Source organism: Mandrillus leucophaeus, unplaced genomic scaffold, assembly GCF_000951045.1.
Source record: "Mandrillus leucophaeus isolate KB7577 unplaced genomic scaffold, Mleu.le_1.0 Scaffold884, whole genome shotgun sequence".
NCBI lineage: Eukaryota > Metazoa > Chordata > Mammalia > Primates > Cercopithecidae > Mandrillus > Mandrillus leucophaeus.
This window is the reverse complement of record NW_012109630.1, coordinates 693,594-712,245: the sequence shown is the minus strand read 5'-3', so window position 1 is coordinate 712,245 and position 18,652 is coordinate 693,594. Positions and strand designations below refer to the sequence as shown.

The following is an 18,652-nucleotide window of genomic DNA, read 5'->3' as shown; positions in this document are numbered from 1 at the left end:
TCATCCTTCAACTAGTAGAGATATTCTAAAATTTCCAAGAATATTTTACTTCTCATGACTTCCCTATAGCATGTATTTGCTATTGTTTGTTTAATTAGAACAGAGTAATTGAGGAATAATTACAGCTATCAAACATTTATGTTTATTTTCATTATGTACTGTTTTAGAAAACAAGAAAGGTTAAAACGAGCAAGAGTTACCCTCAAATTTGAATTGGTAAATATACTTTTATTTACAATGCTTTCTCCTTTTTCATTTATAGAACACTATAGAAAATTGTACTGTTTCTGTCTCCAGAAGGTGAGGAGACTTAGGGCTCCTCTCTGCATTGCAATCTTTCCATTTTAAGTATCAGTTTAATCTCTCCCTTACTTCAAAGTAATGTGAAAATTATGGAGAAAATACTGGTAAAGTCAATTTAGACTGATGAAATAAATGCACTTTCTAGATGAATGAAAGGTGAGAAATCACAGAATGAATATGCAAGAAAATGAATATTATAAATGTTCCTCAAGGGTGTATTGTGTACCCGCAATATTAAAAAATGTAAGAGTAAAATTAAAAAAAAAAATATCACGTACTTACAAAGTAAAAAATATAAAAAGTAAAATTTAAAAAAGGATATTCACTTTTAAATAATTATTCTTCTTTATCACTAAGGTAGAACTGTTTTCCTTGGTGACTTTTACTACTTTGTTTAAGCATATCACTGGAGTCCAGGAATTTTGAAATTAATCAAAATCTTGTTGAGTGCCTATTAAAATAATCTTAAAATAGTCCACATGATACAATATTTGTGGGGAAGGGAACACCTTAAAAAGAACACAAATACAATGTTATAAGACAAGAAAAGGAAATGAAATATACACAGAGAAGGAAAAAATAAAACTGTCTTTGTTAGAGGATGACAGAATTGTCTATGTAGAAAATTCCAAAGAATCCACAGAAAAACCCCTGAAACTAATACACAATTATGGCAAAAAGGGATATAAGATTAATATACAAAAGTCAGCCACTTTCCTTTCCGATAGCAATAAATGATTAGAATTTGACATTAAAAATATACCATTTACATTTGCATCCTTAAAAACGAAATGCTTAGATATCAGTCTAATAAAATATGTATAAGATGTATATGAGAAAGACTATGAAACTGTGATGAAATAAATAAATAATACTAAGTGAATGGAGACATATAGACATATTCCAGGTTTCCAAATAGAAGACTTAGTATTTTCAAGATGTCAGGTCTTCCCAGTTTGATCTATAGAGTCAGTGCAATCCCAAATCAAAATATCAGGAAACTATTTTATAGATATTGACAAATGGATTTTAAAGTTTACATAGAGAGGCAAAAGAGCATAATATTGAACAACAAATTTGGAGGACTCAGACTAACTGACTTTAAGACTTACTGTAAAGCTGCAGTAATCAAGATAGTGTGGTATTGTTAAAGTAATAGACAATAGATCACTAAAACAGAATAGAGAGCCCAGAAATAGACACACATAAATATGGCCAACTTATCTTTGACAAAAAAGCAAAGGCAATACAATGGAAAAAGAATAGTCTTTTCAACAAATGATGTTTGTACCACCCTACTTCCATATGTAAAAAAGTGAATCTGGAAACAGACCGTACGTACACCCATTAAAAAAATAATTAAAGATGGATCATAAACCTCAATGTAAAATGCAAAACTACAGAACTCTTAGAAAATAACATGGGAGGAAATCTAGATGACCTTGGGTTAGGCAATGACTTTTTAGGTACAACATCAAAGGCTAGATTTATAAAATAAATTATTGATAAGATGGACTTCATCAAATATAAAAAATTCTGAGCTTGGTGTGGTAGCATGTACCTGTAGTCCTGTCTACTCAGGAGGCTGAGGGAGGATTGCTTGAGTGCAGGAGTTTGAGACCAGCCTGGGGAACATAGTGAGACTCTCATCTCAAAACAAACACAGAAACAAAATTAAAACTTCTATTCTGCAGGAAACTTTCTTGAAAGAAAATGAAAAGACCAGCCACAGACTAGGAGAAAATATTTGCCAAAGACATATCTGATAAAGAACTATTATCCAAAATGCCCAAAAGTCTCTTACAACCCCAAAATATGAAAACAACCCATTTAAAAAATGATACAAAGACCTTAGCAATACCTCACCAAGAAAGATATACAGATGGAAAATAAGTATCTGAATAGATGCTTCACATATGTCATTAGGGAAATGCAACATAAAACAACAGTGAGATACCACTATACTATTACAATGTTTAGTCTGCTCAGTTTGCTATAACAAAATACCATAAACTGAATAGCTTATAAACAGCAAAAATTATTTCTCTCAGTTCTAGATGCTGGGAATTCCAAATCAAAGTGTTTGTAGATTTATAATGTGCTCATAACCTGCCTTCTGGTCATAGGTAAAGGCTTTTTATTGTGCCTGTCTCACATGTGACAGGGGCAAGGTAGTTCCCCTGGGGCTGTTTTTAAGGGAACTAATCTAATTGAGGAGGGCTCCTCATGACCTAATCACCTCCTAAGGCTCTCATGACCTAATCACTTTTTAAAAACCCCACCTTTCTAACATTTGTGGTTAGTTTTCAACATATGAATTGAATTGCAGTGGGGGGGCATGGACACAAACATTCAGAGGAGACCAAACAGGCAAAATGCAGAAAACTGACAACACCAAATGCTGAGAGGATGAGGAGAAATAGGAACTTTATTCTTTCCTGGTGGGAATGAAAAATGGTACAGACAATTTGGAAGACAGTTTGACAGTATCTTGCAAAATTAAACATACTCTTATATGATCTAGCAATTTACCCCAAAGGGTTGAAAACTTACATTAACGTGCAAACCTGCACTTGGGTATTTATAGCAGCTTTATTCATAATCACCAAAATTTCTGAGATATCCTTCAGTAAGTGAATGCATAAATACACTACGGTACATACAGATATTGCAATATTATTCAGGATTAGAAAGAAAGGAGCTATCAAGCCATGGAGAGACATGCAGGAAACTTAAATGTATGTTACTAAATGAAAGAAGCGAATCTGAAAAGGCTGTATATTGTATGATTTCAACTGTATGGCATTCTAGAAAAGGCAAAACTATGGAGACACTAAAAAGACCAGTGGTTGCTGGGGAGAAGGTGAGAGAGGGATGCATATGGAGATTAAGAAGATTTTTAGGACAGTGAAAGAGACTATTATGTATGATGCTGTAGTCCTATGATGCTATTTTCATAATAAAATTTTTGCAAACCCATTGAAGGTTCACCAGTTGTAATAAATGTACTCAAATGTAGCACTCTGGAGAGGACGTTGATAATAGGGAGTCAATTCTCTTAATGTACCAACTACCTTAGTTCTCTGGTGTCAGGGTAGCATGGTGGGAAACAAGATGAGGTAGTTCAGTGTTTTTTAAACACTTCATGAACAATTGTTGATTTGTAAAGTTAATTTATTAATTATAATAACTAGCTATTTTTGTTAGTAGATTGACTAGAATATATTATATCAAAATATATTTTATCGGAACATATGAATTTAATATATTAAAATATAACACATTCTAAGTGGGTTAGGAATGACAAATTCATATATTTATTTCAGTTATACATTTCTTATTGGAAAATTAGAGATATATAATGAACTTTTAAACAATTACTGTGAAAATGTGATAATAACAGAGTTTAAGAGTTCAGGCTTTGGAGTCAAGTAGCCTTAGGATAAAATCTTTTGCATATGAACCTGACCACAGTTTTTTCATCTAGGAAATGGATCTAATAATTGTACCTCCATAAAAGGAGGGTTGAAGACTAAATGATAGAGATTTAACATAAAGCCTGGAACAGAGGATATATTTCAAAAAATATTGGCCTTCTTATTATTGTGGGGAAAATACATATTAGGTATACTTTTCATTCATCTTTAAATACTTCAGTTACTCTCTTCTAATATTAACAAGTTTATTTCATTTATTATATTGTTTCGGCAGTTGACCCTTCAACTTAAAAATTAAATCGTAGAATATTAGTCAGTTGATGGACAACTGACATTTGCTTAAAAGAAAAAGAGAGGGGTCTTTCTCACCAAAGAGCCAAATTATTTTAGAATATTTTTGTTACATTATGAAACAACAGGGAACTATATTCTAAGATATATCTCTTAGGAATTTGATACTGTAAATAACTGGACCTAATGTATCTTTTATGCATAATTTATTTGTAATTTTATGTTACACTTCTCTGAAGACTGATGTAGTTTAATAAACGGAATGAAAAATATTATTTTTGAAAAATATTATTCATATTTATGGACATTTTGAGTTGTATAACTTGTTTTAATTGACTAACTTTTCCAAACTTTTATTTTTAATTTCAACAAAATTAAGTTAATTCTGTTTTTTTTTTTAACTTACACAATCTATTCATTGGCAGTTTAAAGTGTTACATTATTAGTTACTTTAATTTATATTTTTCATAAAATGCCAACTCTAGATTTATAATTGATTTCACTTTTCATAGTTTCATAATATACTTAAATACAAATCACTACCCCCCATTCACCCACAAAATATTTTTGGAGTGATTTATTTGGCTTTTTGTCCATTTGCTCTCATTTTGTCAGAATTAGGCTACATTCATGGAAGTATACTGTGTATACATGAAGTAATCCATTATTTGTATTTCAGTTAAAAAAGAATTAGTTGCTGATGTTTTAAAGCGGTAGAGGGCCACTTATGCCTTCAGATCTGTATTAAGTTGGAAAATGTAACATATATTTCAGAATTTAGGGTTGATGATAGAAGAATATTAGTGGCTAAAAAAACATTGAATGAGTGCTGACGTATTACCTAGGTGCAATAGTGTGCTGAAGCCAGCTTGGACCAGCTCTAGTACTGATTAAATTTTTAGGAATTTTGTAAATGGGTTGTGAAACACAGTAATTGTGAAAAATTAAAGTATATAAACATGTAGTCATAAAAATCATATTAAAATAACTATAACAAAGACTACAAACTCACTGCCTCTAAATTATTTATTTCCCATTAATTATGCTCATGAGATTATTTATATCTATTGCATCATATGTTTGAAATTTTAATTTTTGCGGTAATGGATGTGTTCAATGTATTATCCACTAGCCACATGTAGTTATTGAGCACTTGAAATATGATTAGTGCTACTGAGGTCTTTGCATTTTTAATTTTATTTAATTTTAATTTTAATTTGAAGTTAGTCAAATGTGGCTAGTGGATTCCGTCTTGGACACTATGAGTTTAGATACATTCTGTCTCATGGAATTTGAATGCTAGGTGAAATGAGAATAACATTTGCTGTATGGGCAGGCAGTTTCCTAAAGCACTTTCAAGATATAAGTAGCTCATTAAATCCTCAAAGCCTCTCTATGAAATATATTTTATTAATCCCACCTTATTAAGGAGACTGAGGTGTAGAAATGTTAAAGGACTTGTTCAATTCCATACATCATGAGAATGATGGAAGTCAAGACTCAACCCCAAGAGTCTAGTTTCAATGCCATACTTTTAAAAATATACCACTTGTGCTGAAATTCACAAAAGTGTGATTCAATTATTTACTACCTTAAAAATTGCATCAAGGTTAATCCAAACTCCTGTAAAACTCAGGGGGAAAACCCAGTGCAATAAAAGGTTGTAAAGAAAAAATCCCAGAACAGGGCAGGCAAAGGGATACCAATTGATAGATTAGTTTATTGAGCCAAGCAATGTAATGAGCATGTATTGAACAACTCTTAAGCTGCGGTGCCTGGGGTTGAGCAAATCAGGGGCTAACAATTTACATTCTAGTATGTGCTCATGATACTGAGTGTACTGAAAAGTGTGCTTGCTTTCATTTCTTAAAACACTTTAAGAGTCTTTGACTCTGTGTTGGGTACTTAGTTGGGATTCAGTAAACATTTTTTAAAATAATTCAATGTTTGCATTTGATAATTTTTTTAAAAGAAGGCTTAAAAGTTTTATTCAAAAAATTAAAATATTTTAGGTGAAGATACATACATATTGTTTATTATTTGGTAATTTCTACTTTATTATTTGCATGCCATTACCAAGAATTTGTGTCAGATATGTTAGGTGTTTCAGAACTTACCTATTTCTTGCTTCTGAGTGAATGCTGAGCACAAATTCTATTCCATTTGGTTATCACACTAGGGTTATTCACATTATAATTAATGCTGTAGCCTAAAACAATTCTTAGTAGTCATATTAAATCTGCTTCCATTGTAAAAGATGTCATATATAAATGATACTTAAATCATGAACGTCTTCATTTAAGATTTGTTAAAATGCAGTGTTATTTGTAAATGTTAGCAGATTTTAACATGGGAAAGTTAAATGTTTAATTATTAGTTCACAAAGCTAAAATTATTCAACTAAATGTGAAAGAAATTAGTATTTATTTAATCCCTAAATGAAATTAGCTGTATCTCTGTTTCCTGATCAGAGATCCTTGATCACGTTAAATGTATGTTTTAAATACTTATGAAAAGTATGTGAAATCTTTCTTTGGGGAAATATAAAAAAAATATTTTAACTACATTTTAATTAATGATCTAATAAAATAAATATTTATGAAAAGTATGTGAAACCTTTCTTTGGGGAAATGTAAAATATATTTTAACTACATTTTAATTAATGGTCATATAAAATTATTTATTAATTTAGAACTGGAATTTAGTTCCCTGTTCATGTTGCTTAGAAAGGAATAAAAGATAACAATGTGTGTTGATTAAAAAATAATATGTAAGAAAATCTGTGCTGTTTGGATGGCACAGGGAAGAGAAGGAACACATATTAATAATTTGTAAATAATGCAAATTGTAGCTGGGAATAAATTATTATATTATCAATTTAAGCTCATTAATTAACATATATTCCCCCTTATATGTAAAAACACTGAATACTAAAATATGAATTCAAAGATGTTGTCTTCCCTTAAATAATTTATGGTCTAAGAGAGGAAACAGATAAGTAAACCAGTAAAATGTTACAAATTATTAGAATGAAAATGACAAAATATTATGAGACCATTTATCAGCGCCGTTCATCTCATGCTGAGAAATTGACCCTATAATACTTGTTGATAGTACCCTCTTTAATTTTTTTTAAATAAGACCATTTGGATGTGCCTTATGTGTTTTGACTTTATTTACAGTAGTTGGTGGTACATGTGGGAGGAGGTTAAGAAAATGTAAAGTCCTGTCACTTTTATTCCTCACTCTTAAGAAAACTTATATTTATATCTATCGATCTCTCTCTGGGTTTCCAGGAGAGAAAGTTACTGCTTTGACCTATTAAATGCAAACAACTCTGTGAGCCAATCCATTAGATAGCATAAATAACTTACCTATAATATGGATTTATTCATTGGCCACTTCTATTGGTAGTCAAGTTTTGATGAGAGTATAATAATGAGACCATTGTGATTTATTTCTTCTGCTTTTAGTTCTATCAATTTCCCTTTATATATTTAAAATTGTAATTTAGAGCCTATAGATTTAGAATTATAAAATCTTGTTGAAAGATTGACCATTTCCTTGCTATGAAATATTCTTCAAATTTAGTAGTGCATCTTGCCTTAAAGTCTAATATTTCTAATATTGTTATATATGTACCAGCTTTCTTTTGGTTAGTGTTTGCATTGTATAACTTTGTCTAGTCTTTAACTTTACACTTATCTATCTGTGCTCTTACATTTAAGGTGTTTGTCTTCCATAACTTTTGTCTTTCAATTGGAATTTTAGTCCATTTACATTTAATATAATTTCTCATGTTTATGTTTATATTTACCATCTTACCATTTTTTTTTTGTTTCCCACCCTCTACCACCTATTTATAATAATTTTAATTAATACATTTTGATAATATATTTTTAAATCATACTCCTTCCTTCCACAGTAGCTAGTTAATGATTTTTGCTAAATATATTTTACTAAATGTACTTAGTAAATTTAATTTTTTTATTTTTAACAAATTCCAGTTTTGTATTGAAGTTTACATTCTTCTTATATATTTTTGAACATATAAATCATAGTTATTCTAAAATTTACATTTGATAACCACACTTACTAGATTATGTATGTATCCCTTTCAATTTTTTTAGGTTTATTTTTCTTGCAGGCTTGGACTTTTTAAAATAAAAACCCAAACATCTTATAAAAAATTTGTAGAAACTGTGGTCGACTTACTATTCACAGAAAGTGTATTCTATCATTTGGTAGATAGATAAGAGTGAGGACTGATCACTGTCATTTAAATCCAGGGCCGAGTTGACAAGGCTGGATTGGCTATTTACCCCTCATTTGCCCTACTTATAGAGTGCAGCACTCCAGAAGCTTCAGCTGTACGCTGGGATATTTACTAGGGCTCTTTCTTATTTAGTCACTCCAGTTTTTGTTTTTCCTGGATCATCTGGTTTTCTCTTTATTTCCTTAGGTTTTTGTCGTATGCACTTTAAGATTTAAGCTCACTTTTCTGCACTTTATTTTGCTCCAGGTTAATGGCCTCCTACATTTCCAAAACTCTGTGTCTCTCTGGTTTCAAAAGACTGCCAACATCTCTTTTCTGAGCTGTGGTTCTCTGCAAGATTCTTAGCCTTCCTCCCTTTGGTAAGAAGTGGCAAATCCCTCAGGGGAAAAGTGACTTCTGGTCACCTAACTTCGTTCTTACTTTCTCTCTGAGATGTTAGCCCTTCCAAGATGCCTGCATCAGTAGTTATTGAATGCTTCAACTATTTTTTTAAATCATTATTCTCCCAAAGTTAATCTATCATCATCAAAAGCAGAATTCAAGAAATTATTTGTTAAATGTCTACTGTGTGCCATGGTAATGCTAACTCCTCTAATGCAAGGGTAATGTATTTACATGTGATGTGACATGTTTTCTGATTCAAGGAAGTAACATTCTACTGACTGACATGGAAACATAATACATGCCACAGATAGATTGGTAAGTGGTTATGGTAGAGACATATGGATTATGCTGTAGGAGCTTAGAGGAGATGCACTTAACTTACCCTCTAGGTGGGAGTAGGGAATGTGCCCCAGAAGTGTTTCCTAGAGGAGGCATGACTCTAGAAAGGAAAGATTGAGAGTTAGTCATAAATCCTCATCTAGTTGACACAATAAAAGTTGTAAGTATACCATATTAGTACTGAAAATGTATTGCTCATTGCTATTTAAAACAAGAATTAATTTGAAACATTAAAAATATATTTGAGGATGTAAGCTAGTTTCAAAATTTTAACGATGGCAATTGATTTCTCCATAGGTATTCAAGGCAATGAGTATCCCACAGATCAGAAATCCGTCCCTGCCTCCCCCAGAAAAAATGTCTGAAGCCTATTCTGCAAAGATTGCTCTTTTTGGTGCTGGGCCTGCAAGTATAAGTTGTGCTTCCTTTTTGGCTCGATTGGGGTACTCTGACATCACTATATTTGAAAAACAAGAATATGTTGGTGGTTTAAGGTAATGCCTACATTTATCTCATGTTTATAGTGTCAGAAATGAGGGAGCAAAACAATTATGAATATTGTTGGTTCATGATCATATAGAAACTTCAGGCTCACAGATGGTATTTTAAATGTTCTTTTTCCAAATGTTCACATTTTGATTACATTATTCACTTTAAAATTTGCAGTTGGCTTGAAGCAATATTTATTTAAGAAATTTTCTCTCTAGTTCTGTGAATTTAAGAGAAATCTCTGCAAATTATTTTTTGATTATGAGAACCAACCATAAGAAAGATGGTTTTAGCCCTGTGAATATTTCTTTTAATGGAGATATACCTGAAAATCATGGATATTAGTGATGGGGAAAACCTAGCTCCATGGAATATTGGACTATTCATTGTGTTGTCTAATTAGATATGTTGTCTTACATATTTTCAGTTTAAAATTTCTTAAGTCTTACTTTTGACTACTAGAAATGTATTTAAATATAACATTTTTAAAATCATGTAATCATACCATTCCCATGAAGATTTATACATGGGAATGGGAATATATATTGGAAATAAACAGAACTCTATACTAGACATATATTTCATTATCATAAAGAAATAAAATTTATTATGATTAGGGAGTAGATACTGCTTAAAACATTTGATACAAAGTAAAGAATTTGGATGGTAACTGAATAATATTACTCAATTGATTTTTATTTTCCCTGCATATACTATTAAAAAATCGTGGATTATAAAAATCTGTTTCTATGCTTAACATTTAAATTTGTTATGGCTACTGCCCTATATGTAACCAATGAATTAATCATACCCAATAATCACAGAGGATAAATTTAATCACGTTGTTACTAAAATTTGTGAAGTTTCTTACATTTTTTGGCACCTCTGAATATATGTTAATAAATGTATAAATTTCAATATTACTCAAACAACAATATGCTAAGCCCAAGATAATACAAAATTATCAATTATTTGTATCATTGATAGAAATATGTTGAGATGTTTATTGACATAAATATTGATGTATAAGCTATCATTAATATAATCTTACTTGACTGAATCATCAAGCAAAAATATCACATACTAGGAAGACCCTTTAGTGTGGATATGAAACATAAACAACCTGATTGTTAAGAAATAATTATTCTTCTGTATTGATGTTCCACTACTCTGAATTTCAAAAGATTACATGTATTTTATGAATTTATTTTTCTGGAAAGTAAAATGTCCTATATATTGTTTCACTGGAAAGATTTAGACTATCATGTTAATGGCATTTACCACAGCTTTATTAATTAGAAAAAGACATAGTCTATTAACAATATATGTATAAGCATTATATGTTTGTTTTCAGTTATACACATCAGTGAATATCTGAGTTAACTTTTAAAATATGAACTTAATTTTGCACCCTGGTAAGCTGGGAAAAATCTCTTTGCCACTTGATTGCATTTTCACAAAAGGGCTAAAATGGAACCCACCCTGTTTATCAATTACTCTGTATTGCCAATTTTGGTAGAAGATTACTGTTGTTAGCCTATCTCTTTTTTAACTCAAATGCAGGATAGATACTTGTAATTAATATAAATTAGTACTAAAGTTGGTTTTTTAAATTTATTTGCTGAACATGTTTTAGTGAGGACAGACTTCTTTGGATTCATGACCAAACATGGTGGTTTTTCTTTTAAAGTTGTTAAATTTTTTCTTTTGGCTTTGAATCTTTTCAGTGTGTAGAGACAATATGAAATATTTAATCAATCTCATTTGTACTGTCCCATGGTAAAGGCATTCTGTGTCACTGTTACAGGATTATAAAAACTGACGCTGGAATTTAGCCAGAATTACAATCACAAAACTTTCCTGTTAATTTATTTTCTACTTATTATTGCCTCTTATTCTCTTGTGTCTTCAAAGTGGCTAAAAAAGATTAAATTAGCTTTGTATTTGAAATCAATTGCTTAAGGAAGTAATGTCAAGTTTTATCTTTCCTTCTGCTTTGCATCCAAACAGATTCTTTTATCCCTGGTGAATTAGTATCACAACAACTTTTTAAGAAATTGCTAGAGTCAGTGAAAAATATCTAGGATTAATATCTATTGCATTGAGCACATCAATTATTTTTAATGTTGCAACAAATTTATAAAATAATCAGTAGTTTTACTTTCCTCTAACAGTGGCTTCTTTTAACAGGGCACGAGTTTAACAGGGTTAAAAGGGTTTGATATTATAACAAAGATAAACAAAATAGTGTTAAGAGATTTTTAAGAATGTATGCACATATATACTTTCTGTTTTTTTGCTTATAAATTAATATATAAGAATTTTGACATTATTGTTAGGAAGGATAGTGAGGCCAATGGTGCCCTTTGCTTTACCTCTTTCAAATTTTATATCGTTTTTATTAGGCCTATTACTTTTCTTGTTGATTGACAATAAAGAGAAATGGAGTCTAGGTGAAATAGTTATAGCAATAGGAAATATTTTGAGAATGTGTGATGTAATACAAATTTAAAGTCTATTATCCATATGGTAATGAACTGAAGCATACCTCTGTCAGAGTATGAGAATTGTGCTTTAAAAAGAATGGAAAGTTGTTATAGATACATTTCATTACATGAAAGAAACATGAAAATAGAAGAAAGATTTTTTTTCATGTTGTCTTGACATTCCACTGACTATACTAAAGGATTTATGATTACAAGAAAAATTTTTTTCAAAACCTTAGATTATTACAGGATCAGAGATAGAAGAAAAGTTTGTTTTCCTAAGCACAACAAACTTGGAAAATAATCATTCCTATTAAATTCTGTCTTCTGTCCTTTTATCTCCTTTCTCACCATGCAGTCTTCAGAGTAATCTCATTTACTCTCATAGTTTCAATTACCACCTACATGCAAATTTCTTAAAAATCCCTATCTGCTCTGACCTCTTTCTCCATTCTGAGCAACAGATTTATACATTCAAATCCTAGATATCTCTTCATAAACTTCTTATCAATGATCAATGTTGCTTCTCTTCCTGAGTTTGCCATCTCAGGGGATGGCATCACCAAAATGAGGATTATCTGGGCTACTCTTTAGTATCCTGGCAATTCCGTTTTACAAACACTGTAAAAAAATGTCCTCTGATATCCTTTACCTCTCAATTTCCTTTTTTTTTTTTTTTTTTTTTTTGGATCTGGCACTTTCACCCTGGCTGGAGTGCAGTGGTGAGATCTAGGCTCACTGCAACTTCTACCTTCCGGGTTCAAGAGATTCTCCTGACTCCGCCTCCCAAATAGCTGGGACTATAGGCATGCACTACCACGCCTGGCTGATTTTTGTATTTTTAATAAAGATGGGGTTTCACCATGTTGGCCAGGTTGGTCTTGAACTCCTTACCTCAAGCGATCTATCCGCCTTGGCCTCCCAAAATGCTGGGATTACAGGCGTGAGCCACTGCGCCGGGCCACCTCTCACTTTCTTTACCACTGCAGTAACCTCCTTCCTGATTTGTCTTTTCAGATTCATTCTTCCTTTAGTTTCCAAATCTGATTTTATTACTCTTCCACTTGAAACCTTCCAACAACTCCTCCTAACCTCAGAGATAATGGATCTGGCCTGGCATAAAAACCCTTCCAAGACCTGATATCTACCTGTATTTTCCCCTTTCTCCTTCCCTCCATTCCTTCCTTCAGTATATATATCAATCACTTGACTATGAGCTGGTCATGATTTCTGGCTCTATTTAGAGCATAAAAGTAAACAAGGCAAAGTGCCTTCTCATGGGGCCTATATTTTAGTCATGGGGGGACAGACAATAAACCAACAATAAACCAAATATAGAATATATTAGGTGATGATAAAGGAGGAAGTTTTTTAAAAAATGATGGATTAGTGGTATACCTAGTATACTAGGTACTCAGAATAGATTTTTTTAACATGCTATCCTCTGGTCTATACAATAAAATTCCATAAGAATCATACAATAACCAGTAATAATTATTTTTAATTTATTCCTGTAAAACAAAAAATTAATGATTAAAACAAATTATTTTAATATTAAGGATATAGCTATTTTCAATTTTAAACACAAAAATTACATGTGATCATACAAAATGACAGAATTGAAGTAATTCATATTGCTTCATGTCCTATCATTTTATCTATTCCAAATCAACTTTTCACATATTGGAATCTGTAGTATCACAGAGTGGAGGCATATGTCGCCTGCGGGGAGTCGGAATGAGGAATGCCTGTAGCTGAATCAGCAGGTGCTGATGGCCTCTATTTAACTGTAGTTCTGCAAGTTAACTTTCCTGTAGAACACAATGTTTATTAAAGAGTTGGTAATAAAAACGGGATCATTGAAAGCTTACATATATATTACTAAAACTCAAAAACAACTATGGCTATTATTTAGAATTTAGACCCGCCAGAGATTTTTTTTTTTTGGCAGAGACATTGTTTAGGATATCAGTGATATTATTTAGAATTACTAGCTGATGAAAATAATATAAAACAGGCCCATTTTAGTAAGCTTTATAATGGTTTTTAAATTGTCTAAGAAGAACACATTCTCTTACTGCCTGCATCTGGGCTTGGTATGGTGCTGGAAAGGGAATAGTGTGTGATACATTGAGTCTGGGGCTGAGCAACTCATAAAATCGGGTTGTCTGAGGACCAGTGTTGGGATGCAAGAACCAAAGCTTACTGTTAGGCATGACAAATATGAGATACCTGTTAGACACCCAAGTGAACGTAAAAGTCTGGAATTTAAGAATAAAAATGTGGAAGCCATCACACACTGATGATATTTTAAAGTCCTAAGACATTTCTCCTACCCACTTATATCATCCCACAATAAGCCTTCCCTCCTTTGAAACACTTGTTCAGATTTGGTGTTTTACATTTGTCATTTTGTTCTGCTTATGTATGTGCTTATGTGTTTCATCTATTTGCTGACTTCATCTATTAATGAATATAAATACATCACATTTTTCACAATCAGTAATTTCCACCCACCCCTACCTACCTAAGTGTAACCAAATCTAATTCACATTTCTCAGTGTTTCACATTTATCTGATTTACTTTAGGAGATGCTGGGAAATGGATTCTCTCACACTTATTCATTTAACACTGTGCTAAGTGTTGGTGACAATGGTTTCAGAGCAGCGTGGGGTTTTTAAGCAGAGCTGCTGAAGCCCAGCAGCCTGGTTTCCATTTTCTCTGGTGCCTATATCTGTTCAAAGTTATACTGCCATGGGTGGTGCCTGCTCCTTCCTCCTTTCTCAGGTTTCTTACTGCTAGGTTAGGTATTCCTTCCTTTCTTTTTCTCTGGCCAACAGAAAAGTTGTCCCTATTTTCTCTAACATGCTCTTTCAGAGTTTTTTCTTAAGTCAGAACCACTGGCTTGCACTCACATCATTTTTTTTTCCCCTTTTATTCTATGTGCTTCTACTTATATCCCATAAAAATCCAAGAGTTGACCTGACTCATTGGAAGGTTCTCGGCTTCACGATATATTTGGATGTATTTAAGATTCTCATCTTGTTGTAGTTGGTTTATTTGGCTGTAATTCTTTGTTCATAGTCCATTGCTTTTGCTTTCCTGTTCGACCTTTTGAGGATCTGCATCAGTGCCCGATTTTAGTCCATATTTAATCTCTCTCTCATGGAGCCGCATGTCTATCAAGTCTGGGTATCTGTTTGTGTCCACAGACGTCCATAGTTGTTAAGAACCTTTCTACTTAGACTTTGAAGGGGAAGCCTTCTTGGTGCCCAGAGCATTCTGGCACATTCACATTACCTTGAGGTATTTCACAAGTCGTCTTAAGAGATTTTTATCTTTTCCCTATGCTTGAATTCATTCTTAAACATAATCTTATATTTCTAACTAGAGGGAAGCTCCTTTAGTGTACAGCTTTGATTTTATAGTGTTTGATACCTTGCATTTTCTATAGCATTGAGCATGATGTCATGCTGATTGATATATAAAAATTAATTGAATAATCAAGTTCTTAAGTCATCAAAGAATGAAAAGGCTGTACTTTTGGAAGACTTTTCAATTGATCCAGAAGATTCATCTTCAACAATTATTTATTTAACAAATTAATCTTTGTAATATTTAAAATATAATTGCTATTTTATATATATATACACACACACACACACACACACACACACATTAGAGATATAATGGCTATACTTCTCTCATTGTGCATACCACATTCTAAATGTAATTATCTTTTATGTATCCTTCCCTGATCAGAAAATATAACTTATTAACAGTGAGAATTTGGTACAATTCACCATCAAATCATTGCAGCTTACACTTACCTGGCACTTTGTAAACACTGTGCCTGGCACTATTCACTTTTAATGAGTAGGTGAATGAATGAATCAGCGAATGAATGAATGGATTGCTGTGTATTCATGCGCATACATAGCTTTATAATTGTTAACAAAACATTGGAAAGTGTCTTGAGCTTACTTTTAATACTCTGTTATACTACTAGAATAATAGTGCTATAGACCTCATGATTGTTTTTTTAAATGAAGGCAATAGGCATTAATATACAATAGGATTGTTTTTTCATGACTGAACCTTTTGGGATACTCTGCTTTCACAGAAGACTAATTTATTGTAAAAATATTCTGTAGATCACATGGAACTGATTTTGTAATATTCTAAACAGTATGATAATAGTTACACATTTGCATTTGAGCAAGCTAGAAGTATATTTATAGAATATGTGTATGAATATTAGTATATATGTGTACACATATATTAAAATCTGTATCTCCAACTAGCTTTATTAATAGATTTTAAGATTTTTTTTAATCTTAGGTATTTATAGAATTATTATTAAATAAATCAACCAAACACTTTATTGAACTTAAAAGTATTGAAATTTCTTTTGGCCAGTTTTATGTTTATCATTTTCTATTGCTGTAACTTAGTTATTTTCATATCAATTTCTACTGTATCTTCACTCCATGTAATGTTTTTATGTCAATAAAAATGTAGATGTCCTCATGCAAATCTTATGTGATATATAAATATCCTTAGAGGAGATATTTATTTACTACTAGTCCGTGAAGACATGTTACATTTTTTTAAGATTGGTCATTTTTCTACTGATGCCTGTTTTTCTTTTCCTTTTTTTTTTTTTTTTTTTTCCAGTACTTCTGAAATCCCTCAGTTCCGGCTGCCATATGATGTAGTGAATTTTGAGATTGAGTTAATGAAGGACCTTGGTGTAAAGGTAAATGAGAAAAACACCTGTCTGTGTACTGCGCAAAAAGAGAGGAGTAAGCTCTACGCAAAGATTAACAGCAAATGTCACGCATTTTAGGAAAGAACAATTAAAAGCTACACCAGGCAGAAGCAGAAAGATGCTTCCCCTTGCTTAGGGCATTTGTCTGTCTACTGTCTGAATGCCACTAGCCTGGAAAAGGGCAATCAATAGTTCTCATCTGGCATGCCTGCATGTGATTAATTGTCTGTAAGAAACAAATTCCTAAATTGCTTTAGGGGTTCAGTGCAGCTAATAGAAGGATTTGGTTTCTTTAATCACGTTTTTTCATGCAAGTTGTGTGCACTCTGAAACATTAGTATTTCACAATTTGGAACATAATTTCTTACGGAGATATATTTTATTTATTATATTCATCATGTCAGTAGCGTGAATGTGATAATCCTTTCTCAACACAAGGAGTAAATCAGTGGGATAAAAAGCAACAGCTTCGTATTTTTTATTATTTTGTGAAATAAATATTGTGGTGTTCTTTTTGAGATGGTTGAAAATTTGACACATTGTTATTTTCAGCATATAGCTTTAAATATTTCTCTTCTTTTCTGTTGAGAGCATTATACTCTAGCTCTCCACTTGAACATACTGCTATTTTTGTTTCAAAAATGTTAATTTTTCATAATAGATATAACAAAATAGATTAGTAATATACTGTGATTTACGTAATACATGCTGTAAGTATATGCAGAAGATATTTTGAAAAGTGATTAACAAACTACTCATACCTTTTGCATTTACCAGTAAAACTTAAAATAAATCAGTGAAAGAGAAGACACTCAAAACAATATTTTGTGGTTTATATTTATAATTACATTTTATTTGACAGTGGTCGGGTGATGAAACATTCACACATAATGACTAAACAAGATGTCTGGGAATAAAAACACACAGTGTAGATTTGGGCAACTTTATAAAATCTTAATGTTCAAATTGCAGTGTTCAAGATAGATAATTGAGGGGTGATTATTTTACAGAAGTATATTCTGAAAAGTTTTAAAATGTCTTTCATTTTGAATACAAGTTCTTCTCTAAATCTCATTAAATAAGGAAATGATGATTGAAATTTCCAACTATTAGAGTTGGTATTTATGACTGAATTGAAGATGAATGTTCCCAACACAAAGACATGGGGAGTGTTTGAGGTGATGAATATCCTAATTATCCTCATTTGATCATTACACATTGTATGCATGTATCAAAATATCACACATACCCCATAAATATGTACAGTTATTATGTGTTAATAAAAAAAAAAGAAATTAGGCTTTATTTCTACATTTATCTTATATAAAATTGCAAAATTGCATTCAGTTTTCACAGGACCAGATATATTGCATAAATTAGACCATACCCATTGCTCTTTGAAAACTCATCAAGGCGCAGTAGTAGGCAATATACTGAGTGCCAAGAAGTATCCTAGCTATAGTCATGCCACTTTTTATTTTCTTGTCAGATATCTTTGGCAAAGTCTATTAATATCTTGAACGTTGGTCAAAATCTGCTCAAATAAAAAGTATGCTACTAATATTTCTACAAAATAGAGAAATACTTGTTTATGTATGCAAAGAATATCTCTGGAAAGTTATAAGAATCTGATAGCACAGATCGCCTTTGAGAAGGTGTGGGAAAATTTTTTCAACATTTTATGCACTTGAATTTTAAAATCTGAATCTGTTACATTATTGAGGGAAAAAATGGAACCTAAATTAGAAAGCTAATAGTACTGTCTTGTCCATCGCTCAAGCTGTTTTAAGATGTGAAGAAAATGGTGTTTTCAAATTTGCTTTGTAAACAATAAACTGTATATACAATTCTGAGGAAAGATAGCAGTGAGATTCT

The 18,652-nt window shown here is 31.7% G+C and overlaps 1 protein-coding gene across 2 annotated transcripts in view; it reads left to right on the top strand.

Moving 5' to 3' along the window:
- The window catches only part of DPYD (dihydropyrimidine dehydrogenase), a 903,050-nt gene that overhangs the window by 254,819 nt on the left and 629,579 nt on the right, over positions 1-18,652 (top strand). Inside the window, exons 7-8 of one of the 2 annotated variants that reach the window (XR_001004797.1) lie at positions 9,328-9,524; positions 16,684-17,273. Coding sequence is in view for 1 of the 2 variants with exons in the window: in XM_011969334.1 (XP_011824724.1) it covers positions 9,328-9,524; positions 16,684-16,765 (279 nt within the window). In the remaining variant the exon portion in view is untranslated. Of the gene's footprint in view, positions 1-9,327; positions 9,525-16,683; positions 17,274-18,652 lie in introns of those variants that run through there. The other variant, XM_011969334.1, reaches the window with a different exon arrangement.